Source organism: Cervus canadensis, chromosome 26 (assembly GCF_019320065.1).
Source record: "Cervus canadensis isolate Bull #8, Minnesota chromosome 26, ASM1932006v1, whole genome shotgun sequence".
NCBI lineage: Eukaryota > Metazoa > Chordata > Mammalia > Artiodactyla > Cervidae > Cervus > Cervus canadensis.
The window spans coordinates 49,746,333-49,770,901 of record NC_057411.1 but is presented as its reverse complement, the minus strand read 5'-3'; the positions used below and the strand labels follow the sequence as shown (position 1 = coordinate 49,770,901).

The window sequence follows — 24,569 nt, the reverse complement described above, 5'->3', positions numbered from 1 at the left end:
CCAGGGGAAGTGCCCGCTGTATTTAAAAGGATTGTCTGGGGGCACTGACCCTAGGAACTGGATAAAAGGCATTAGATGTTCAGCACCCAGCCCATCACCTGCTGTGGCCCAGGGGGTTTGGTTGGTGGCGGGGGGTGGGGGGCGGGAGGGCTGCCCCAGGTGACCCTCCCCCAGGGTCCTTCTCTGGGCTCCAGCCTCCCGAGGAGACCTGGGAATGGGTCTGACCTGGTCCTTAGCAGCCGGGGTGGGCAGTGCCGGGCCAGCATCTGGGCCTCACCCTTAAGCCCCAGCAGCTGCCTGGGGCGGGTTGCCATTGGTGGGGGCAGTGGCAGGAGTCCGTGGGCATACAGGCCTGGTTCCAGGACCCCCAGGCATCCACCCACCCACAGGCTCATTCTGTGCCAGGAGCCCTGTCAGCCTGCAGACACAGCTGGGCCCTTGCTGTGACATGTCTGCTTAACCTGCTGAAAAATGACAGGAACAGCTAAGATTTCCTGCGAGTTTTAAAGAGCTATGTTTATTCAAGCACGAGGATTGCACAGTCTTCGATTGATCTTTTATTCACCGCTCATGAAAATGCAAAGTCTATGAGTCATTGAAGATGCTCTTGGATGAATAAAATAAAAGAACCAACTTACACTGTCTTAAATTACATGGGTATTTATCATCTTTACAGGAAGCCTGGAAGTAGCCTTCTTACCCACCAGAGCTTGTTAACAAAGTCATCAAAGACTGGGTTCTTTTTTCACTTCTCCACCCCAACTGCCCCACCCCCAATCTTTTGCATTTCAACAATGCCTTTCCTCATGGTCTCAAGATGGCTGCTGTAACTCCAAACATCCTATCCTCACAGGTTGAGACTCAACCCTGGGGACGAGGTTGGGCAAGGATGTGCGTAGGCAAAGGGGCCCTCCGCCCCCCATGATTGCCCTGTTTGGTTAATCAGGGCAATCTCCCTTTGATGACAAACCTAGGCAGTTTATTAAAAAGCAGAGAAGTCACTTTCCCAACAAAGGTCCATATAGTCAAAGCTATGGTTTTTCCAGTAGTCATGTATGGATGTGACAGTTGAACTATAAAGAAAGCTGAGCGCCAAAAGAATTGATGCTTTTGAGCTGTGGTGTTGGAGAAGACTCTTGAGAGTCCCTTGGACTGCAAGGAGATCCAACCAGTCCACCCTAAAGGAAATCAACCCTGAATATTCATTGGAAGGACTGATGCTGAAGCTGAAGCTCCAATACTTTGGCCACCTGATGTGAGGAGCTGACTCACTGAAAAAGACCCTGATGCTGGGGAAGATTGAGGGCAGGAAGAGAACAGAGGATGAGATCATTGGATGGCATCACTGACTCAATGGACATGAATTTGAGCAAGCTCCAGGAGATGGTGATGGACAGGGAGGCCTGGCGTGCTGTGGTCCATGGCGTCGCAAAGAGTCGGACCCGACTGGGTGACTGAACAGCAGCAGCCCTCTGATCAGGGAGGAGAACTTTTCCCTGGAAGCCCTCACAGGCTTCCTGTGTGACTCACCGGTAGAACTGGGTCACACTCGCTCCCACCAGTAAAGAGGAAAGGGAGGGCGGGGACTGACTGACTCCAGCCATGTTCCTCCTTCGGTGGGTGTGTTGCCAGTCCAACTGCAGCAGGGTCTGTTAGCACAGAAGGCAACTGTGTCTAATGCTGACCTGAGATCCCCGCATACCGGGGTCCTGCCACCCAGGTGCTTGCTTGACGTGACTTGGTTTACCCAAATATGAAAATTCGTGAAAGGAAGCACATCGTTTTCCAGACCCTCTCGACATTGTCAAGCTTGGGCCTTGCTGCCAGGCCTGGGTTCCAATCCCACCTCTGCCACTCACTGCTCACATGGGTCTCAGACACATTTCTTAGCCTCGGTTTCCATTCGACAACCGTACTGGGCACCTGCTCTATGCCATGCAGTGTTCTGGGTGCTTGGGATTCATCCATGAACAAAACAGACATCCTTGTCCTCGTGGAGATCATGTTCTAGGGCCGGGAGACAGAGAAGTCTCACTAGATAGAGAAAATAAGTAGATCTTTATTATATACTGAAAGTGAAGGACTAGGGAGGGGAGACAAGGCGCAAGATGCAGACAGAGTTGGAAAGGAGTGCCAGGAAGTCACTATTTTAAGTTGGGTGATCAGGGCAGGCTTCACGGAGGAGGTGACCTTTGTGTGACGACTTGAAGGAGGCGAGGGAAGGACATTGCAACCAGAGGGAACAGCCAGGGCAGTGATACTAAGGCAGGTAGCTGTGCCCGGCAGTCTCCGGGACAGCAGGAGGCCTGCATGGCTGGAGGAGAGTGAAGAGGGAGTGGGGAGGGCTGGAGGAAGAGCTCAGGAGGGTCCTGTGTGTCTCAGTGTCGTGGCCTCTGGGTGCTGTGCTGATGGGAGGGCAGGGTGGGGAGAGGGGCCCAGAGCCCCAGCCCGAGACCGCGGCAGCTTGGACGACAGTCTGAGGGGGCATCTCCTTCCAGATTGTCTTAGAACCCAGCCAGCTTCACGGTACACAGTGGGACTCCGTGTGAGACGGAAATAGGTCAAACATCCAGCGCATAGCAGGTCCTTGGGAAAAAATGAAAGCTGTTACCGTTGTTACAAACAACTTGAAACTTGCCCAGGAAGATGAATCTGGTCCTCTGGACCTTCTTCCCATGACCGAGTTCTGTGCTTTCGGAGCATCTGTTTCCAGCTGGGGTCTTCTGTCGTCCTGCTCATGATGCTTCAGCACGAGCCCCGACTCCGAAATGATGAGAAGATGAGGAAGTGAGACCAGGAACGCAGTGCTTTCTGATCCGTGCGGTCCGGGGGCTGGGCGTGCTCGTGTTTGCAGAAAGAGTGAAGGAGACACGGGGGGAGGGATGTGTGTGTGTGAGTGTGTGTGTATGTGTGAGTGTGTGTGTGTGTAAGTGTGTGTGTATGTGTGTGTGAGTGTGAGTGTGCGTGTGTGTGTATGTGTGTGTGAGTGTGAGAGTGTGTGTGAGTGTGAGAGTGTGTGTGTGTTTGAGTGTGTGTGTGTGTGAGAGAGAATGTGTGTGTAAGTGTGTCTGTAGGTGTGTGTATGAGTGTGTGTATGAATGCATGTGTGTGTGTGGTGTGTGTTTGTAAGTGTTTGTGTGCATGTGTGGGGGTGTGTGTGCATGGTGTGTGTGTATGCGTGTGAGTGTGTGAGCTTATGTGTGTGTGCGTGTGAGTGAGTGTGCGTGTGCATGTGTGTGTGTGCATGTGTCTGTGTGTGAGTGGACATGTGTCTGTGAATGTGTGTGTGTTTGTGTGTTGAATGTGTTTGTGAGTGTGTGAGTGTGTGTGTCAGTGTCAGTGTGTGTGTGTGAGTGTGGTGTGTGCGTGAATGTGTTTGTGAGTGTGTGACTGTGTGTAAGTGTGTGTGTGTGTGTGTGTGTGTCGTGCACCAGCTCTGCCTGTAACTTGGTAACAGCAGGTGGGGTCGTCCACAAGGACACACCCCTCTGGGGATCATGGACGGCCACACCCAGAGCTGGTCTGGGCCTCGGGGGGTGACAGGGACCTGTGTTCCAGGAGCGTTCGTGGGAACCGGACGCCAGGGGAGAGCGGTGGACAGTCAGGGCAGGACGGACTCTCAGATGATGTGGGCCTGTGGTTTCCACAGGGAGGGTCTGCGTCCGAGGCGAGGCTGGGGCCTGGGCGGGTGGGGACCCCGCTGCCCCCAGCCAGCTCGCTCAGCTCTGCGGACGCCTGAGTTCTGGGTCCGCCTGTTGCTGTGGCGTCAGCCGCTCTCCTTGTCCCAGGCCCCAGCACCGAGCGCCCCTCAGCTGACCGCCCCGAGGGACTGCCCTGCGCATCCCAGTCTCTGCCTTTGTAAGAGTTTTCCATCCGGCGTCCTCTTGTCTACATACTTTCGTGTCTCTTTAAGGGACTGTGTGAGCCTTTTCCCATCATGCGTTTGTCATCACGTTTCAATACCTAACCAAATTCGTTCAGTTGCCTGGCCCACGGCAAACTTGGAGCCATTCCTCAGCTGTTAAACGGTTGCATGGATTCCAGCCGGCGCCGGGGTGATCAGTCTCCTTTGCCTCATCTCACTGATTTATCGTGACAACCGTGGGAGATCAGTATGATTAACCCTTTGTTACAGAGGAGGACTCTGAGGCTCAGAGAGGTTCAGTTACTTGCCCCAGGTCACACAGCTGGCCAGCAGCGGGAGCGAGGATCCACACCCAGGCTTCCTGTCTCTAAAGCCCAGCGTTCACGTATCACCTCATCCTGTAGTTAACGCTGCAGCTGACACTGTGCGGGTGGGCTTCTGTGGACGTTCACAGTCGTTTCCTTGAGATAGAGTCCCAGAGACAGACGGCTGGGTTAGCGGGTAGGAGCCATTCGCAGACTCCTTTGAGTCGGTGCCAAACGGTATTCCAGAAAGTGCCACCGATTGTCTTCCCACCACGGCCCGCCCCCTCCTGACCGTTTCTCAGAAATGACCATGGTTGACCGCCAAAGGGGGGGCCTCTCGGGTCACCCACAGCGGCTCGGAGCCCTTCGTGACTCTCGGCTACTTGCTTAGGCAGATAGAATGTAAGGATAGCATACTACCTTGATGAGGACTTTTAGCAGACGACAGAGGATGAGATGGTTGGATGGCATCACCAACTCGATGGACATGAGTTTGAGTAAGCTCCGGGAGTTGGTGATGGACAGGGAAGCCATGCAGTCCATGGGGTCGCAAAGAGTCGGACACGATTGAGCGACTGAACTGAATGTATTTGGACTCTATTTTTAGCAGGCAGAGATCTGGATTTACTGTCTGGCCTTAACCTCAGGCACCTGGGCAGCTACAGTCCACTCAGCAGCAGAGATAACCCGGGGGGGTGGGGGGTGGGCACTAGCGGGACCCAGCTCTCGGGGCAGAAAAGCTGCTTTTATTCAGTCTCCTGGTGCCTCCGTGATGTAGACTCAGGTTTAAAGGGGTACTCGATATCCCTCTGCACATTTTTCTCCTTTGAGGAATAGTCAGTGCCGTCATAGCTTTAAGAAGATTGGAAAATGAGCCAAACCCCAGAGCCAAGGGTGTCCGGGAGCCAGCCGTCACTGGGGGCCGAATCGCTGCAGGCGGCGTTTGCAGAGGACAACAGTTCTCCCGCACAGGCCCCGGGGGAGCCTGTTCTTCCCAAGTCAGGGTGCAGCTGCAGGAGTTACACCGGTGCAAGATTGAACAAAGCGGGCTCGCTCGCTCCCGGTAGGGAGACAGATCCGGAACCGAGTGCTGGTCTCCGACCTCCCGGGTGAGTGACGTCAGTCCAACAATGACCTGGACGGTGTCCCCGCACGACTCGGGGCTCACGTCACGGGCGCTCGTAGGATGCCCTGCACGCTGCTGTCCTCCCAGCTCAGCAGACCCAGCCGAGGACGTGGGGCCCAGAGAGGTCAGGGACCTGCCGAGGGGCACACAGCACGGTGCGCGGGGCGAGCCTGCATCACCCGGGTAACCCCGACGTCCAGGCTCTCAGCTGCTCAGCTTTTTGTCCAAAGAGCCAGCCGCTCCTTGGAGACGTGGAAGGAAGGCTTTCCAAGCCCGCGGGCGGCTGTGAGCATGGAATGGTACATGCAGTCCTGTGCCCTGGGCGAGGGGATGGGGGACGGGGAGACCCAGGAGAGGCCCACCACCTTGGTCCGCGTGGGGCTGGGGGCTGAGCTGAGAGGGCCCCTCCCGGCAGGGCCACTGGAGCCCCCAGGTCGCCGTGGGAGGGTGCGCTGTGGGCATTGACCAGTCCACGTGCTGAAAGGCGCTGCTGACCGGGCTGAGCAGAACCCGGCCCCGGGGACCCTGAGACCCTCCGGAGATTCTGATTCCTGGAGAGCTCTTCCCAAACCGACCAGCCTGAGGAGCCGCCTGCGGTGAAGGGAGGCTGCCCGATTGCCCTCGCCTCCCGAACCTGCAGGGCACCACACAGGACGCTATTCAGAGGTCGGGGCTCCCGGATCAGACCCCAGGAGCTCCTCTCCCCCGCCACCATCCGTGTCATCAAGACCTGCACTGCAGAAGGCTCTTACCCTCTCCGGGTAGTGATAACCTCCGTGTAATAGCAACACATGTGTTGCATTCTGATTTTCTGTGTTTATCTTGGATGCGTGGGTCTTGGTTACTGTGCGGCTTCTTCTCTAGCTGTGGCGGGCAGGGCTAGCTGCGGTGTGTGGGCTTCCCATGGCGGTGGGTTCTCTTGCTGTGGCGCGCCGGCTTTAGGGCGTGCAGCCTTCAGTGCTTGCAGCCCTCAGCTCAGGAGCTGTGGCACACGGGCCCAGCTGCCCCGCGGGTGTGGAATTCTCCCGGACCAGGGGCGGAACGCCTGTCCCCTACACTGGCAGGGGGATTCTTTACCACTGACCACCAGGGGAGCCCCGTCATAAGTGTTCTTCTGATAGCTTTGTACTTGTAATTTTTACTAGTAACTAGCTTTTTACTAGTTACTTTTTACTAGCTTTTTACTAGTACTAGTAAAAGTAGTACTAGTACTACTTTGTACTAGTAGCTGTAATAACAACCTCATCCAGAATAAGCTATTAAATATTTAGAGCCTGTGACCATAAGAACCTAGGCAGCATATTAAAAAGCAGAGACATAACTTTGCTGACAAAGGTCCGTCTAGTCAAAGCTGTGGTTTTCCCAGTGGTCATGTACGGATGTGAGAGTTGGACCATAAAGAAAGCTGAGTGCCGAAGAATTGATGCTTTTGAACTGTGGTGTTGAAGAAGACTCTTGAGAGTCCCTTGGACTGCAAGGAGACCCAACCAGTCCATCCTAAAGGAGATCAGTCCTGAATATTCATTGGAAGGACTGATGCTGAAACTGAAGCTCCAGGACTTTGGCCACCTGATGCGAAGAATTGACTCATTTGAAAAGACCCTGATGCTGGGAAAGACTGAAGGTGGGAGGAGAAGGGGACGACAGAGGATGAGATGGTTGGATGGCATCACTGACTCAATGGACATGAGTTTGAGCAAGCTCCGGGAGTTGGTGATACATAGGGAAGCCTGGCGTGCTGCAGTCCATGGGGTCACAAAGAGTTGGACAGGACTGAGCAACTCAACTGAACTGACCATAAGGAAGGGTTTCCCAGGTGGCGCTAGTGGTAAAGAACCTGCCTGCCAATGCAGGAGACACAAAAGATGCTGGTTCGATCCCTGGGTCGGGAAGACCCCCTGGAGGAGGGCATGGCGACCCACTCCAGTATTCATGCCTGGAGAATCCTATGGACAGAAAAGCCTGGCGGGCTATAATCCATGGGATTGCAAAGAGTCAGACACGACTGAAATGACTTAGCAGGCACGCACACAGCATGTCCATAAGAAATTTCTAATAAATCGAGTTCCACGGGGACTGTGGGGTTTTTGTTGTGGAACCATTGGCGTTTTCCATCTCAGAAACACCCCTCTTGCAGATGGTTCTGTGGGTAGGGGGAGGGATGGTAATTGGCTTTCTAGGCAGAAGGGGGACGAGGTGAAAAGCCTGCTTTTACTCAGAGCCTGGCTCTGGGATTTTAAACAGAGGTCCATGGTCTTGCTTTGGCATCTCCAATCGACTAGTTAAAGCTGCCCATTCTTAGACTTTCCCAGAAATGATATCCTCTGCAATCAGTTAATCTTTAAACATTTGTTTATGTATTTGGCTGTTGCAGTGTGTGAACTCTTAGCTGTGGGGTGTGGGGTCTAGTTCCCTGAGCAGGGTGCAGACCCAGTCCCCTTGCTCTGGGAGCACTGAGTCTCAGCCCCTGGACCACCAGGAACATTCCCTCAGTTAATGTTTTGATGAAAACGTTTATGCATTGATTCGAAGACGGGCTGCAGAGTTTTTTAAGACCCTGGCTTAGGGGCTGCGACGCTTGAAGACCCCAGACGGACCAGATGGCAGGCTGGTCCTCCGCAGGGAGGGGCATGAAGGCTGCTGCCTCAGGAACCAAGCCTGGCTCCCACGTGCCCTGGGGCCTGTCCTGGGGGAAGGCGCCCCCCCGCCACCCCGCGGGTCTCCCCAGTCCTCCCAGGGCAGGAGGTGTGTGTTAGGGTCAGTGCCTGCGTGCCCGGCCTGTCTCCCTCCTGCAGGGGGTCTGGCCTCATCCCCACTGGGGGAGACGGGTGCGGGGAGTCAGGAAGCCTCACTGTGGTCTGGAGGTGATCATGTGTCCTTATGGAATCTTCCCATCCAGAACAGGGCCTAGCACATCGTAGGTGCCCAGGTACCTGGGACTGCCTCCCCCATCTGGTATTTCTGTGCCGGGGACTGCAGAGCTGGAGGGGCTGGGGGCTCATGGGCATCTCTGCTTCATCCCTGGGGGGCTCAAGGAGGTGAGGAGACCCCAGACTGGCCCCCAGCACGGCCTCGTTCTCTTCCTGGGCCGCTGTCCCTTTTTAGAGGCTTCCACAAGGAGGTCCACTCGACTCCAAGCTGAGGGGCCACAGCTGGAGTCTGAGCCTGGAGCCCGGCTTCCCAGGGGCTCAGCGAGCCAGCCCGAGTTCCCCCCAAGGCCCGTGTGTGGCCCGTCAGGACCCGGGAGCCGGTGGCCGCCTGCTCACTCGGCTCCGCGTGTGTGTCCCCAGCATGCGGCTGTGACCTGGCCGAGGGCGGCTTCTTCGTGCGGCAGGGCGAGTACATCTGCACGCAGGACTACCAGAGGCTGTATGGGACCCGCTGCTTCAGCTGCGACCGCTTCATCGAGGGCGAGGTGGTGTCGGCTCTGGGCAAGACCTACCACCCGGACTGCTTCGTGTGTGCTGTCTGCCGGTGAGCGGGGGCCCGCCTCCCTCCTCCCGCCTCCCCACTCCCGCCTCCCCTTCCCTCCTCCCACCTCCCTCCCCTCTCCTCCCTCCTCCTCCTTCCCTCCTCCCCTTCCCTCCTCCCACCTCCCTCCTCCCTCCCCTCTCCTCCCTCCTCCTCCTTCCCTCCTCCCCTTCCCTCCTCCCACCTCCCTCCCCTCTCCTCCCTCCTCCTTCTCTCCCTCCTCCCTTCCTCCTCCCTCCTCGCCTCCCTCCTCCCCCCTCCTCCTTCCCTCCCTCCTCCCCCCTCCTCCTTCCCTCCCTCCTACCCCCTCCTTCCTTCCTCCTTCCCTCTCTCCTCCTTTCCTCCTCCCTCCTCCTTTCTTCCCTCCTCCTTTCTTACCTCCCCTCTCCCTCCTTCCTTTTCCTTTCCTTCTTCCTCCCTCCTCCCTTCTCCCCCCTCCCGCCTCCCTTCCTCCTCCTTTTTCCTCTCCTCCCTTCTTCTCCCCCTCCTCCCTCCTCCTTCTGCCTTTCCTCCCTCCCCTCCCTCCTCCCTTTATTTTTCCTCCCTCCTCCTTCCCTCCCTCCTCCCTTCCTCCTCCCCTCCCCCTCCTCCCTTCCTCCTCCCCTCCCCCTTCCTCCTCCCCTCCCCCTCCTCCTTCCCCTCCTCCCCCTCCTCCCTTCCCCTCCCCCGTCCTCCCCTCCCCGTCCCTCCCTCCCCCGTCTTCCCCCTCCCCCTCCTCCCCCTCCTCCTCCCACCTCCCTTTTCCTTCCCTCCTCCCTCCTCCCTCCTCCTTCTCTCCCTCCTCCTTCTCCCACTCCTCCTTCCCTCCCCCCCACCCACGTGCAGCCCCAGATACATGGCTCCCCGGGGAGGTTCCATTTCCAGAAAACAAAGACTGAAAACCTCCAGGTTTGTTTTCTCTGTTCTCTGCCTCACCCCACCCAGCTGAAAGGGGACTTTTCTGAGCGCTGTTCCTGAAGCCGTTTTCGGTAGTTATGGCCTCTGCTCCAGACAGAAATGGGAGCTTTGTGAAGGGTGGGGGAAGGTGCTGAGCCAGGAAACCAGGATGACCAGGGGCGTTTCTAACGGGGGGTCACTGTGTGTCACGGCAGCCTGCCTGGGTCGTTTCCCCAAGGGTGATCTGCATGTTTGATTTCTCTGCGCGTAGCTTAGAGACATAATCACTGTGGGTTTGAAGGGTCACCTCTGTGATCCACCCTTTTAAAAATAACAGCTGACAGCTTTGTGGTTCTGGAGTCCCCGGGCCTGGACTTATCCAGCCACTATAAATAACCAGAAAATAAACCAAGAAATAGAGAAAACAGGGGGTGCTGGGGCACAGGCAGCCCAGAACTAACAGAGGAGACAAATGCCAGGACCCCGGTGGCCACCCAGATTCCGCCCGCAGGCTGTTTCTTGAGCCAAGGAGGACACGGCGTCCTCCCTGGTTAGGAGACAGTGATGTGGGAGACAGACCAGCGTGGCGAGGGGAGAGGGCCGTGCAGAGCAAGAGCAGGAGAATTGTGTAGAGCTGCCTTTGGATCCTGGACCATGATGAACAAAATGCCGGACTTTAAAATAAAGACGGAACCCAACGTGCCGTCTTGCACGCTCCTGGTGGCCGAGCTTTCTGCGGGACCCAGGCAGGAAGGCAAACCACGCAGCGCTGGAGCCAGACAGGCCTAGGTTTGACTCTGGTTCTGAAAGGCAGCAGCTGTGTGTCCTTGGCAGAGTTAACTGCCTTCTCTGAGCTTGAGTTTTCTCGCGGATAGAGGAACATGAAGACCCACGTGGACAAGCGTGTTAAGCAGCTGTTAGAGGAGGCAGGAACTAAGGAGTCTGTCATGGAAGCCGGCCTGGCAGCAGCGGGTGCTCAGTAAATGGTGCTGTTGCCTTGAGCGCTGAAGTGAGCAGCGTCCCGAGTGGTCGGAGGAGGCGGGGTCGGATGCGGGAGGCCACAGCCTAGACTGCGTGGAGGATCAGTGGCTCGCCGCCGTGTGTAAGCGCCGGCCGGCCCCCACCGGCCCTCCGCACGGCCCTGCGGTTCCGCCTGCTGGTTTGATGAGGAGACCGCGGCCAGGCGGTCCAGTGACCAGTCTGAGGTCGCCCAGAGAGGCCGCGGCGGCGCCTGCAGGGGGAGACCCTGCGTCTCGGGCCTGGTCCCCGGAGGAGGTGGTACATGGTGTCCAGAGTGGTGCTCCCCCAGGAGAAGAGCCAGGTGGGGGTGGATCCTGGCTGGTAACACGCTGTCTTGTTTCAGGTCGCCCTTCCCGCCGGGGGACCGAGTGACCTTCAACGGCAAGGAATGCATGTGCCAGAAGTGCTCCCTGCCCAAGTCAGCGGGCAGCAGCGTGCCCCTGTGCCAGGGCCTCTGGAGTAAGTGGGCGAGGCGGGGGTGGGAGGGGGCCTAACGACCCCGGGACCCAGAGTGGAAGCAGTGGAAACAGATAACTGCGGTTAAACATACCAAAAGGAACCGGGGCCAGGGGCCTCTGGGGCCCTCCCGCCTCCAAGCCTTGGCTCAGCCCGCGACGCCCCCACCCCCCGCCCCCCGTGTGCACTTCTGCTTTCAGCCCGGCTCTAGGCCCCCTCCTCCAGGAAGTCTTCCAGCCTCCTTCCAGTCCTCTCCCTCCGTGGGTCAGCTACCCACGGTTCACTCCACACCACCCAGAAGCCCGTAGGGAGGGCCAGTAGGAGAGCAGCGACCTCTGGGCTCCTGTGGTCTGTGGCTCTCTGGTAACTGCTCCAGCCCCTGGGAGCTGAGCCAAGGCGTGTCTGCAGTGGGTGCTCAATACATGCTTCTGAATGGAGAAGGGGGTTGTCAGGAGCCTGTGGACGTGGGGCAGAGAGGTGCTGGCCTCCCTGCCTGGGTGGCTGTTCTGGGACCAAAGATGGGACAGAGGGGTGGGGAGGGAGCCCAGCGCTCCGGGATGGCTCCCACAACCTCCCACTGCAGAAACGGCGTGTTCAGAGCCCACCCTACGTGCAGGGTTGCTGTGGCGTCCCCAGGGCCAGGGCCATATGTCCTGGGACAGAGGAGGGGTTTCTACTGACCCCCAGAGCCAGCCCCTTGCTCACAGTCCCCTCCCCACGTGCCCACCTTGTCCCTGACACTGAAATCTGCAAGTGAAGACTGAATATCCTCCTAGGAGCTAAATGTTGGCTTCAGGGGCTGGTAAGGATTTTCTCAGATAAGTGAAGTGAAGCCTTCACCCCCAGGAAGGCAAGCTCACAGCAGGCCCCACTGGTGAGGCTGTGGCTTTGGGGTCTGATGGGAGAGGTCTCCATTCACAACTTTCTCTGCAACTGAGGTCTGGATTGATTAAAGAATTTGAGGATGTGCTCCAACAAACAATCCTATTATCATTTAATCTGAAATAGCAAAAAAAAAAAAAAAAAGCTACAGCATAATTCAGAAAGGCAGGGTTTAGTTTGAACAGTCTATCCAGAGCATCCTGGCAGCCAGAGTGAAAAGGGAAACCTGTCCAACCACAGACTCACTGTCTGAGACTTCTTTTTGAGATTTTTAAAAAACGCCATGGGCAGAAAGGCTGCCCTCTCCAAACAGAAATTTATTTTAAAATATCAAATTTTCAAAAACAAATGTTCTCCTGATCCCCAGATGGTCTACTACTATAAGCTACCCCTCCTCCCAGTCCACGGTGATAATCTGCCACTTAGAACCACTTTTGTGCCTTATGGTTGTTCAGTCGCTCAGTCGCGTCTGACTCTCTGAGACCCTACAGACTGCAGCACGCCAGCCTCCCTGTCCTTCAGTCTCCCAGAGTTCACTCAAACTCATGCCCATCGAGGCGGTGATGCCATCCAACCGTCTCATCTCTGCTGCCCTTTTCTCCTCCTGCCTTCAGTCTTTCCCAGCATCAGGGTCTTTTCCAATGAGTCGGCTCTTCGCATCAGGTGGCCAAAGTGTTGGAGCTTCAGCTTCATTTTTATGCCTAGAAAGCACTGATCATCCATCACCAGCTCTTGGCTTCCGTGTGGACATCTCCGCATCCCAGCTCCTGCCTCCTTTTGTCCCCAGAGCAGCGCGGAGGCAGGGGTTCCTCTCTCCTTCCCCAGGAGCGTACATGCCCTGAGCCTGGTGGGGAGGGCGGATGTGCTGGGTGCCCAATGTCCAGCGAGGGACAGGTGGGGCTGAGGTTGGAGCCAAGCCCTTTAAACTCCAAAGAGGGGAGCCTGCCCCGCTGTGAACAGAGGCTTTCTGAGATGCCATTTGATCTGAACCTTGAAGCACTGGCTTCAGGAAGTGGGCACTGAGGTGAGGGCACTGCATGAGCTGGGGGCAGCTGCTACCTCCATGTGAGTGGACAAGGGGCTGCTGTGTGGGGGCAGGGAGCAGAAGTGATGCCAGGGAGACCATGACCAGCTGGCAAAGCCATGCCAGGGGCTCCAGCTGCATCCTGGAGGCAGCAGGGGGCAGAGATGGCTACTGAGGGGCGGAGCGCCCACGTGGGTTGGGGGCACGGGGAGTGTGAGCCTGAGCTGCGTGGTCTGCCCTGCAGCGGGGTGGGGGGGACCCTGGGGGATGACCCAACCCTTCAGGTCCCCCATCCTTCCTGCCCCACAACCCTTCCTGCCCCCATGCTTCCTGCCCTGGCCCTTCACCCTTCCTACCCCCCATCCTTCCTACCCCCCATCCTTCCTACCCCCCATCCTTCCTACCCCCCATCTTTTCTGCCCCCCATCCTTCCTGCCCCAGCCCTTCCTGCCCCCCAGCCCTTCCTGCCCCCCCACCCTTCCTGCCCCCCTCCGTTCTTCCTGCCCCCCACCCCTTCCTGCCCCTATCCTTCCTACCCCCCATCTTTTCTGCCCCCCATCTTTCCTGCCCCCGTCCTTCCTGGCCCCCCCTTCCTTCCTGCCCCTGATCCTTCCTGTCCCCCCCCCCGTCCTTCCTGCCCCCCCAGCCCTTCCTTCCCCCAGCCCTTCCTGCCCCCCGTCCTGCCTGCCCCAGCCCTTCCTGCCCCCCGTCCTTCCTGCCCCAGCCGTTCCTGCCCCCCCACCCCTTCCTGCCCCCCAAGCCCTTCCTGCCCCCCCATCCTTCCTGCCCCCAGCCCTTCCTGCCCCCGTCCTTCCTGCCCCCTGTCCTCCCTGCCCAGGGTGGAAAGCTGCAGGTGGCCACCTTTGCGGGCTGCCTTCCCTGGGGGAAGTAAGAGTGACTGGCTCCTCCAGTGGGAGTCTCGCTGGGTCCCAGGGCCCTGAACCTCCCTCCCCCGCTCTCTGGCCTGAGCCTGTTGCTTAGTAACAGGATCCGTGCTTCTGGCTGGACGCCCACGCCTTCCCCAGGCAGGGATGCGCCCCTCCCTCTGAGTGTCCAGCACCTCCCTTCTTGCCTGAGCCTCCACCATGCTCCGCCCTGGGCTGCCTCTCCCACCACCTGGGAGAGGGTGTCCTCCCAGAGGGCCCCCTTTGCTCCCAGCCAGGCTCCCCTTTTCCAGGCTGCCCCCTGACTCTCCAGCTCTGAACTGGTGGCTGGTTGGAGCTGGTCACAGCCTCCGGGCACAGTCCAGGAGGCTCCTCTGCTTTGCCCACGTACGGAAACCAGAACCAAGGCTCCAAGCAGGCTTTCTTGACTTGGGCGCTGTTGACCTTTGGGACCTGATGATTCTTCGCTGTGGGGGTGACCTGTGTTCCTGGAGGGTGTGTGGAGCATTCCTGGCTTGGCTCACAGAGGCCCAGCGCCACGCCAGTTGAGGGGCAGCTCTGAGGCCAGGCTGCATGGAATGGACCCTGCCTCTCACCACTTGTGTGCCCTGGGTGAGCGGTATCCCCGCTCTGGGCCTTGGGGATGGACATGGGGTCAGTAGTGGGTGTGGGTGGTGGCCCGGAGGGGCAGCCTGGGGTGGGGGCAGCCAGGAGGTGGGAACCTGGGGCCTTGGACGGGGCAGCTCTGTCCACGTTGAGGAGCCCCTGTGGTTCTAGCCAGGAGGGGGTCAAACCCTGAACCTGGGGTCCCCCTCGGATAGAGGACCTGGAGGCCACTAGAGGCAGGGGGCGGGGAGAGGGGTGGGGGAGGGGCGGGGAGAGGGGCGTGAGAGGGGCGGGAGGGGGCGTGAGAGGAGCGGGAGGGGCGGGGCCCTGGCACCGGGGCCTCTGCAGGGTGTGTGCTGATGAGGGGCCACAGGTGGGGTGGGCCTTCACCACCTGGGCGGAGGCCCTGGACTCGTCCGTGTCTTCTGCTCGCGTGACATTGCTCTGTCCACGTGATCAGGGGTGGGTGATGGCTCCGGAGCCTCAGTCCCCCTTTCTGGAAATGGGGTGAGGTTCGATGAGGGGTAATATGGAAAGATAAGGGGGGACCGGGTCCCAGGGGAGGAGCAAGCACGCCGGCTGCCTTGTGGCGTGCAGCGGCTGCTTTGTGGGGTGCCCGGAACCAATATCCCTCCTGCCCCACCCCCGCCACATTGCAGTCATGGCCTGCGGGAGGGTGGGATGCGCTTCAGTTCAGTTCAGTCATGTCTGACTCTGCGACCCCGTGGGCTATAGCACTCCAGACCTCCCTGTCCATCACCAACTCCCGGAGCCTACTCAAGCTCATGTCCATTTAGTCGGTGATGCCATCCAACCAACCATCTCATCCTCTGTCATCCCCTTCTCCTCCCGCCTTCAATCTTTCCCAGCATCAGGGTCTTTTCCAATGAGTCAGCTCTTCGCATCAGGTGGCCAAAGTGTTGGAGTTTCAGCTTCAACATCAGTCCTTCCAATGAACACCCAGGACTGATTTCCTTTGGGATGGACTGGTTGGATCTCCTTGCAGTCCCAGGGACTCTCAAGAGTCTTCTCCAACACCACAGCTCAAAAGCATCAATTCTTTGGCTCTCAGTGTTTTTTATAGTCCCACTCTCACATCCATACATGACTACTGGAAGAGTCGTAGCCTTGACTAGACAGATGCACTTGAACATGCTTTATCTTTCCCAGTGGCTGCTCACAGCTCTTCCCACGCAGTCCAGTTCCTTGGAGAAATCCCAGGTCGAGCCCATAATTTCTCAGGCACTTTTAAGAATTAGAACCCAGTTGGTTCCTTGCCATCAAAGGCACCCTCTGATTTGACTCAGAGCTCCCTGACCCGGATAGATCTGCGGGGACACTGGGCTTCACCCCACTCCCGCCCCAAGTCACAGCTGGGGCTCAGAGGCCCCCGGCATGTCCTTAGTCTCAGGCACCCTGTCAGTGACAGGGCCGGGCCTTGAACCCGTGACCAGGTCTGGCAGAGGAGAGGGCACTTGAAATAAGGAAACTGGAAGATTCTAGAAGGTCACACTGGGGAAGGGGCCCAGGCCCATCCTGCTGCTGTGATGGCAGAGCCAGGTCCAGGTTGCAAGAGTGAGTGGGCAGTGGGCTTTGGTCATGTTCCTGGTGATCTCTACCCCAGTGACCTCTGCCCTGGGCTGTGGGGGCACACTCCCTAAAGGACAGCGGGAGCTCATTGACAGCAGTTGTCAACTGGATTCCTCACCCAAGGTTCCACTGTCACTGGCAAAGTGGTGGGAACCCATGCTGAGCTCCAGATGTTTCTAGAGAAGGATGATTGCCATCTCCATGACAACGGTCCTTGCCACGTGCTCTGGCCTCCGTGTTCACGGCTCACTGTTAATGAGACTGCATCCCGAATTCAGGGAGGATGAGTGAGGGGCTTGGGATGAGGCGCACGTCCCCCGGCAGCTGCAGGTGGCACACTGGCCTGAGCCTCGGACCCTGCCCCGGGGGAGGGCGCGCTACTGATGCGGCCGGAGGCAGAGAGAAGACGTGAACCTCTCCCCAGGGCTTCCTCTCAGCAGTAGCAGGGGTAACTCCAGTGTACACATGCGCTTATTTGTCTATCAAGCGCATCTTCCAGCCCACGGGCCTCTGTTACTCCTCTTCACCCCCTGACAGCCGTGTGAGGCTGGTTCCTTTATCGTCCCCATGAAGTGCGTCCGTGTTTTCGCGGGCACAGAGAGGTGAGGCGACTCGGTCACTGTCACACAGCTTGGGGGGCAGCCTGGTTCCCAGGACCGTGTTTCCAGCCACTGCCAGTGGTCTGCCTCCTCCCGGGTCTGTCTGGCACGGTCCAGGAGGCCCCTTTGCTTTGCCCACTTGGGGAGACCCAAACCGAGGCTCCAAGCAGGCTTTCTTGACTTGGGCACTGTTGACATTTGGGGCCGGATGATTCGTTGTTGCAGGGATGACCTGTGCCCTGGAGGGTGTGCAGAGCATCCCTGGCCTCCAGGCTCCGGGAGCACCCCTCCCCACCCAGCTGGGATGGTCAGAACTGTCTCTAGACGTTGCCAAAAGCCCTGGGGAGCACAATGGCCCTGGTTGAGACTGGCACAGTCTGTGCGTGTGCCCAGGGTCACCTACTAGGTGAGGGCCCAGGGTGGCTTGATCAGGGATGGGCCCGGCTGGAGGGACAGAGCGGGGGGCCGACCAGGAGCCCAGAGCAGGATGGGGACCGAGGGTGGGAGGGCACCAGTCACCTGGGGACCAAGGCACTGCCAGGGGCCTGGCTCCACCCTGGGCTGGGACCCGGACCTAGAGGGCAGGAGGAGGTCAGAGTGTCCGGCGTCCGGCACAGAAGGAGCTCAGAGGCCAGGCTGGAGGGCTTCCTGCAAGGTGCATTCTGGCAGGCGAGCACTTGGAGGTCAGGCGCTGGGGCCTTCCGCCTCTGTATCTCTGCGCCTTTCCTTAGGGGGCACGGTTAGGGTTAGAGTCCACCCGCCAACAGAGGAGGGCAGAGGGGCCACCAGAGCTCCTGCCGTCACAGCATCCTGCCGCCCAGGGACCCTCCCTCTGGGGACAGCCCCCAGTGCAAAGGGCCCCTGTCCAGGTCCATATCTGCTTGCGGAGGCCTGGAAGCCCATCTCCGGAAGGCGGGGACTCCATCCGTTCATCCCGGTATCTCTGGCTCGCGGCCTAAGCTGCGTGCAGTCAGCGCTCAATGCATGCAGGAATGAACTTCAGGGTTTGTTTTCCACATGGTCACATCGGTTGTCGTGTAATAGCGTCCTCCTTCAACGCTGGACGGCCCCTCTGTCCCGCCTGCTGTCCCTGCCCTCATGGCTTCTGCCTGAAGTCCCAGCGCTGCGGGCCCCCCTCCCCAGCCCCACGCCCCTCGCCCGGAAGGATGACGTCTGTGCTCCGTTCTTTCTCCCAGGCTGCGGGGGCTGCGGAGCCGAGATCAAGAACGGCCAGTCCCTGGTGGCCTTGGACAAACACTGGCACCTGGGCTGTTTCAAGTGCAAGACCTGCGGCAAACAGCTGAACGCGGAGTACATCAGCAAGTGAGTGGGCGGGGCCGGTTCACCTCAGGCTTGGAAGGGGGCGGGGCTCCCCGGTGTCCACCCTAATCAGCAAGTGAGTGGGCGGGGCCGGCTTGGAAGGGGGCGGGGCTCCCCGTGTCCACCCTAATCAGCAAGTGAGTGTGCGGGGGCCGGCCCACCTGCGGCGTGGAATGGGGCGGGGTCCTCCGGTGTCCACCCTGCACTCTCTGCCTCTCAGCCCCCACCCCAAGTCTGCAAGGCGAACCCCGCCAGGACGCCAGGACGTGGCCTGTCTGTCCCAAAGCGCTCGCCCTCCCCCGCCACCAGCCTGGCTTCCGTGATGCAGAGACGTTCATTTCTGTTGGTTGAGCCGAGGCGTTAGCGCTCCGCCTTTGACCTTGTGGCGCTCCTCCCAGCGCCGTCCCTGGGGGTCGCCCTCCCTATGGAATCTGCCGCCCGCGCTGGCACCCGGATCCCCGCCAGCACATCGTGGGGGTCAGCCGAGGCTGCAGTCAGGGAGGGCTGACGGGCTCGGGAGCCCCAGGTGCAGCTGTCCTCTGCCGTGGTGCTCCCGCGGGGTCCCTGACGGGTGCTCAGGGTACAGGGGTGGCTGGTTTGGGGTGCGTGGGGAGGGAGCTTGTGCAGATCGGGGCCGAGCCCCTTCTGGTTGGCCAGGAGGGGGCTGCGTTCCAATCCCCAGAGACCCTGGGGACGGAGAGCCTCCCAATAGCACAGGGGAAGGATGGGTCGTGGACTGAGCTCACCGAACAGCTTCTCTGAGGGCAGAGCGACTGTCTCCTGCCAGTCAGGGGCGTTTGGGACAACTTCTATCAAAGGCTGTGCTGCTTCTTGATGCTCTGGGGGAACAGAACCATCACAGGAGTTGATTGGGTTAAAAAAAAATTCCTGCAATAAAACTGCAGAGACTGAAGCACACATATGTACACGCGTGCACGTGTCCGTGAGAGGTGCGTGTACGCCGGGGGAATCCGGTCACTGCATGTACCCACGTCAGTTTCCTGGTGGACCTTGTCCCCTAATTCTGTAAGGTGTGTGAGCTTTGGGGAACTCTGGGGAAGGCTCTCCGGGTTTCTCTGTATCGCTTCTTACAAAAGCATTTGGACCCACAGTTATCTCAAAATCAAGCTTTGCCAGGGAAACCAAGATGAGCCTCTGTCCAGGCTGGGTCAGGCTGGGTGAGTTTCTGCTGCCTGTTTCATAGTAAAGAGGAGTGAGTGACATGCAGAGGCAGCCTTGGGGATGGAGCACTTAAAATAAAATGCTTCCCAGCCCCCTGAGTGCAGCAGCTCACCCACACAGCATGCGTGTTACTTAGCAGCCTCCGGAACTCTCGAGGAGGGGCCTTGGGGTTGCCGTGGAGATGTTATCTTTGAACCTCCTGGGTTTGCTGCATGTGCAACCTTTTTGGGGGGCCATGATCGGGGCCCTGAGGTCAGGGCATTTGAAGGTGGACCCTAGGAGCCCAATTGACGTGTTCCATCGCCTGTGCAAGGAAGGACTGCTTTCTCACTGGGACTGCGAGAAGCACCAGGACCCTGCCCCAGGTCCGTCCACTCCTGCCAGCATCCGTGGGACCCAGACAAGGTCCCGAGCTTTGAGGAAAAGAGCGTGCCATCAGCTCCTTCTCCTGACAGCTCGAGAAGCCTTGCCTTCTGTTGGCAGCTGAGCAGAAATCAAGACCAAAGTGATGACACAGCAACACATCAGCAGTGCTGGGGGGAGACAGACCAGATGCCCCCATCACCACCCTCCGTGCCAGCCGCCTCCACATCCGACTCCTGATGGACCGGGCCTGGGCCAGGGGCACCTTCCTGGTTGGCAGTGACAGCGGCCTCAGCCACCGGTGGGCTAGGCGCCGAGTGCCAGGCACTGGTCACCCCTTGTCATACACAGACCATGCTTTCACGACCCCCGCTTCACAGACAGGAAGCTGAGGCCCAGGCAGGTTAAGTGACCGCTGGGACTGGGCATCTGAGTGCCAGCCTGTCCAGTCACCACTGCCCAGCCCCATCCCACCCCCAACCACATGGAGTGCTAGCACTGTCCTGACACCCATCACTGCCATGTGCCCCACTGGGTCGACCTCATCGTGATAATTACAACCACACGCTGTTCAGGCCCGTGCCTGCGTTCCTGTCCTTCGACACCCGCAGGCCAGCTGTATTCTTGCCGCCCAGTGCAGAGAGCCCAGCGTCTGAGCGGCCCGCCCACAGCTGCCCGGATCAATACTCAGGGGCAGCGCCCACCAGGACTCCCCTCTCGTCTGTAATCCCCAAAGCCACACGCCACGCCCTGCACAGAGTTGGCCCGCCGCGCACGGGCAGCATGAACGCATTGCCGTGTGGTCTCCCAGCTTCTTCCCGAGCAGCGGAAGGTTCAGTGCGGGGACAGTGAGGGTCAGTCCTAAGGCCTACCTGCCCCACTTGGATCTTGTCACCCCCAGTCCTGGTCTCTGACGTGGGCAGCTTTGTCAGACCCCCTTGTCGGCTTGTAAGGATGCCCCAGAAGGAACAGTAAGCCACCCAATGAGGAAATAGACCATTTCATACCCCACCCAGATGTTGAGTGTTGGACAGAACGAACTGGAATGAAGAATCGCGTCTGCAGGAACTTCTTTTATTTCCCAGGCGCGGCTTTGGTTCCTTGGGCTCTCTGGAGCCCTCCACCAGCCCTTTGCTCACCCCTGGGCAGGCGGCCCCAGTTCTTGTACCTTGGTTTCTCCACCTGTGAAATGGGATGATCTTTGTGGTATTTCTCAGCGGGCTGCTAGGGTGACTGAGGGGTGCTCAGCTCACGCTGTCCAAGGGCCCGCTGTTATCCCGAGTAGGAGGCAGTGGGCATCTGCCCCTTGGTCACAGCCCCTCTCGTTGGTGAGGACTGTCGGGCCTTGGGGTCCTCAGGGTGCCCCCGCCCGTCCTGACTGCCGGCTCTATTGCAGGGATGGACTGCCCTACTGCGAGGCTGACTATCACACCAAGTTCGGGATCCGCTGCGACGGCTGTGAGAAGTACATCACGGGACACGTGCTGGAGGTGAGGAGGCCAGCTTGGAGACGGGGCCCCCCCGCAGCTTCCGCCACCCTGAGCACAGTACTTGCCCTCTGAGCTAAGTCCTGCCGTGGGCCCTGGTACCTGCCTGCCCACGAAGGACTTAACCGAGAGGATCCGAAAGGGCCTTTGTGCAGGAATCCATGCCCCTGAGCCTCTGCCTCCCTCTTCCTCCCAGCTCTGCCAGAGGACGCGGGCTAGGCTTTGCTCAGTGAGTGCTGCCTCCTCCAGGAAGCCTTCCCTGCCGCTGTCTCTCAGCTCTGCCCTTTACAAGTTGACAGAGGTGGGAAGGACTTGTGATCCGGGTTCAGCCCTTTGGCCTCCAGATGGGAATCTGAGGCTTGGGGGTTTTAAAAGTGCACCTGTACCCCTTAGCTGTTTCTCCCCCATACCCCGAACCCATGGCAGCGCCGGTCTACTTGTGGTCTGTAGAGTTTCCAGTTCTGGGCGTTTCCTATAGATGGAGTTGTACGCCCTGCTGTCCTCTGTGACGGCGTCTGTCTCCCATGTCTCATCACAGGACTAGACCGGAACTGTGTAAGCTGATCACTTGTTGTTGGACACAGCACTGCTTTCCATGCTTTGGACGTGATAAATAACACTGAGATGAACCTCTTTTTTATTGCCTAGTTTCTAGTTTTCCTGAAGGTTAGTTCACGGACGTTTAGAGACTGAGTCAGCAGCTGTGATCGTTTTCAGGTTCTTGAAAGTTATAAGGCACTTTCCAAAAAGTTTATTCTGATCTCCCACCCTGGGAGAAATTCTGCGCCAAGTGAGAATGTGAACCTCTCTGTCACGTGCCCCCCTTCCACTCCTAGAGGTGCTGTTTCGTCATTTTTAACCGATCAGAGTTCTTCTTGCATTTCAGTTACCATTCATCAGTGTTGCCTGATTATACACTGGGGTCAGCCAATCAGAGTTCTTGCATTTCAGTTATCTTTCATCACCGTTGCCTGCTTATGCTCTGGGGTCTTCATGTTTTTCTGACGCAGTCGGGCAGATGGTCACACGATGAGATGGTTGTGGTCTGGTCTGCCAGACGTCTTGTGTCTTCTTGGGTGGTGAGCAGGCTGAGTGTCCGTACCCACATCCTCTGAATGTGGACGAATGCTGCGTCCCTCCCCGCAGCCCCGTGACACCTTACCTGGCGCCCCTTGTCCCAGGCCTCTCTCCTCACCCAGCCCTTTGCTGCAGATCCTGCTCTGGATAGTCAGCCCCGCTCCCACCCGACCCAGCTGCAGGACTGAGGCTTCTGGACAATTCCCCCACCAGAGCCCCACCTGCCACAGGGTGCCAAAGACTGTTCCAGAGCTTCCGAGCTCCATCCTCCCCGGGGCTGCTCCCCCCTCCCACCCCAGCCTGCCACCCACAACGACTTCATCTGAGATTTAACCCCGGAGAGGCCAAGGTCACTAAGGGCTATCTGCGAAGCTTCCTGGTCAAGGCTCTGTCCCTCCTCCAGCTCATATCCTCTCTCACCTGTTCTTGGTCTGAACCCCTCTGCCTCTAGTGGGGCCTGACTCTGCAGCTCCCTTTCTCCCTGGGGGGTCACACCTCCCCTCTCACAAGGCATCCTCCCCCCACCCCCGCCTCCTCTGGGGCCTGACCCTGCAGCCCCCTTCCTCCCTGGGGGGCCACACCCCCCTCTCACAAGGCATCCTCCCCCCACCCCCGCCTCCTCTGGGGCCTGACCCTGCATCCCCCCAGTGGCTACATGAACAGCTCCCGTCCCCTCTCTGCCTTCTCCCCCTCCCTCCACAGTCAGGTGTCTCCATGGAATGCTGACCCTCCCCCACCTCCCTCCCCAGGCCACACTCTCCTTGCCTCCCACAGGCCCGTCTCTGTGTCCGGGAGAACACGTGCTGGGCCAGCGGCCACCGCCACGCGGGGCCGAGCCCACGTGAACCCAGGCTGCCCAGCCAGGCCGCCCGCCCCCCGACCCCCGGCCTCTCCCTGTGGAGCCACTGGTTGGTGATGTTCTGGTTCAGTGCCACGTCGGTGCCGCCCGATGCCCTGAGCGGGGGCCTCTCGGGCCCCGTGGCCGGCGCATTGCTACTGCAGGTGTGCGGGTGGGACGCTCCTGACCCGGCCCGTGGGTGGGACGCTCCTGGCCCGGACCCTGGGGCCGCCCGGCCTCTCCCGGTCCTGGGCCCGCCCTGTGCCTGCTGAGCGCCCCCATCCTCAGAGCGAGCCAGCATCTCCTCGGGGGACCCTACAGGACGTCCCCCCAGCTCAGTGGTGGCCCCCGGGGTAGCGGGTGGGGTGGGGGGTCTCCCCTGATGGATCGGGTTCGGAGGGCAGGGAGGGACCCGTCTGCGTGTTGTTGTCGTTCAGTCTGCCTGTGAGCTCCCTGAATGATACTCGACGCGGGACCCAACACAGGCTCCGGGCGTTTGGGCAGTGTGAGTGGGGCGACCCCTGGTCCACACCTTGGCTGTGAGGAGCAGGAGAAAGGCAGGGCTGCGTGGAGGATGCAAGAACCTCCCGGGAAGATTAATGCTTTTGTTTTCGCCCCTGCGGGTGAGCTCCGGCGCGCAGTGGTGGCTGAGTCGTCGGCGGGGCCCTGCACGGCTCAGAGCTTCCTCCCCAGCAGCGGCTCCGCAGAAGGGGGGCGGCCGTCACCGCGGCGGCACTGCCTGGGCTTGGCCCAGAGCCTGCTGGCGACCCGGCTGGCCGGGCGGAGGGCTTCTGGTCGGGGGGGGAGGGGGTCGGCAGGCGGCTGGCCGGGGACGGGACCGCAAACCGGACAAGAAGGATCCAGACCGCCGGCTGGAGGGTGAGGGTGTCCGTTCCTGCCGGCCTGTCCCCAGAGGGGGCGCTGGAGAGGGGCCTTGGGAAGGCAGGTGGGGGCGACTGCTTGGACTGGGCTCTGGTGCCAGGACCGTGTGCAGGTAGGAAGCTCCCTGGGCCGGTGGGGAGGCCGTGCTGGCGGAAGTGGGGTGGGCTTGCTGGGAGCCGGGCGGATCAGCAGGGGTGGGACCCTTGAGGCACCTGCCACCACCCCTCACCCCGCCGACTTGCCCCCCAAGAGGCTCTCCCCTGCAGAGCCCAGGTAGGAGAGCAGCTCGGGGCCCCTTCCCTGCCTGCAGGAGTCTGCCGCGTCTGCATGCCAGGCCCCGGAGCCATCTCATGCAGGCGCCTGCCCGCCCGTGAAATGTGCCTTTGACTCCCTCAGCCGCTCTAAATACTGAGCGTCCTCTACCCCATATTTGCCCACATCCTGCGTATCTGGGGTGTCTGTCCCCACGAGCTTGCTCCACGCTGGGTCCGCAGGGGACCCGGGAGGGGCTGACGCAGGCCCCCACCCCGTCGCTGGCTGGCTGGCTGGCCCCCTGGAGCGTGGGAGCAGCCCTGCTGAAGGACTGGCTCCCGGGGATGGAGTCGCTTCGCAGAGCGAGCTGGAAAGTGGGCTGGTGCATGGCCAGGGGACAGGGCTCTGAGCAGACCAACCAGCGTCTGATCCAGAGAGGAGGTGCCCAGGGAGGGGTGTCCCTG

The 24,569-nt window shown here is 59.5% G+C and overlaps 1 protein-coding gene across 31 annotated transcripts in view; it reads left to right on the top strand.

The window, feature by feature from the left end:
• Positions 1 to 24,569, top strand: part of ABLIM2 (actin binding LIM protein family member 2) — a 158,666-nt gene that overhangs the window by 50,138 nt on the left and 83,959 nt on the right. For 30 of the 31 annotated variants that reach the window (XR_006265654.1, XR_006265652.1, XM_043447917.1 and 27 more), the window contains exons 3-6: positions 8,587 to 8,770; positions 11,007 to 11,122; positions 17,901 to 18,027; positions 20,966 to 21,059. Coding sequence is in view for 29 of the 31 variants with exons in the window: in XM_043447917.1 (XP_043303852.1) it covers positions 8,587 to 8,770; positions 11,007 to 11,122; positions 17,901 to 18,027; positions 20,966 to 21,059 (521 nt within the window). In the remaining 2 variants the exon portion in view is untranslated. Of the gene's footprint in view, positions 1 to 5,099; positions 5,280 to 8,586; positions 8,771 to 11,006; positions 11,123 to 17,900; positions 18,028 to 20,965; positions 21,060 to 24,569 lie in introns of those variants that run through there. The other variant, XM_043447940.1, reaches the window with a different exon arrangement.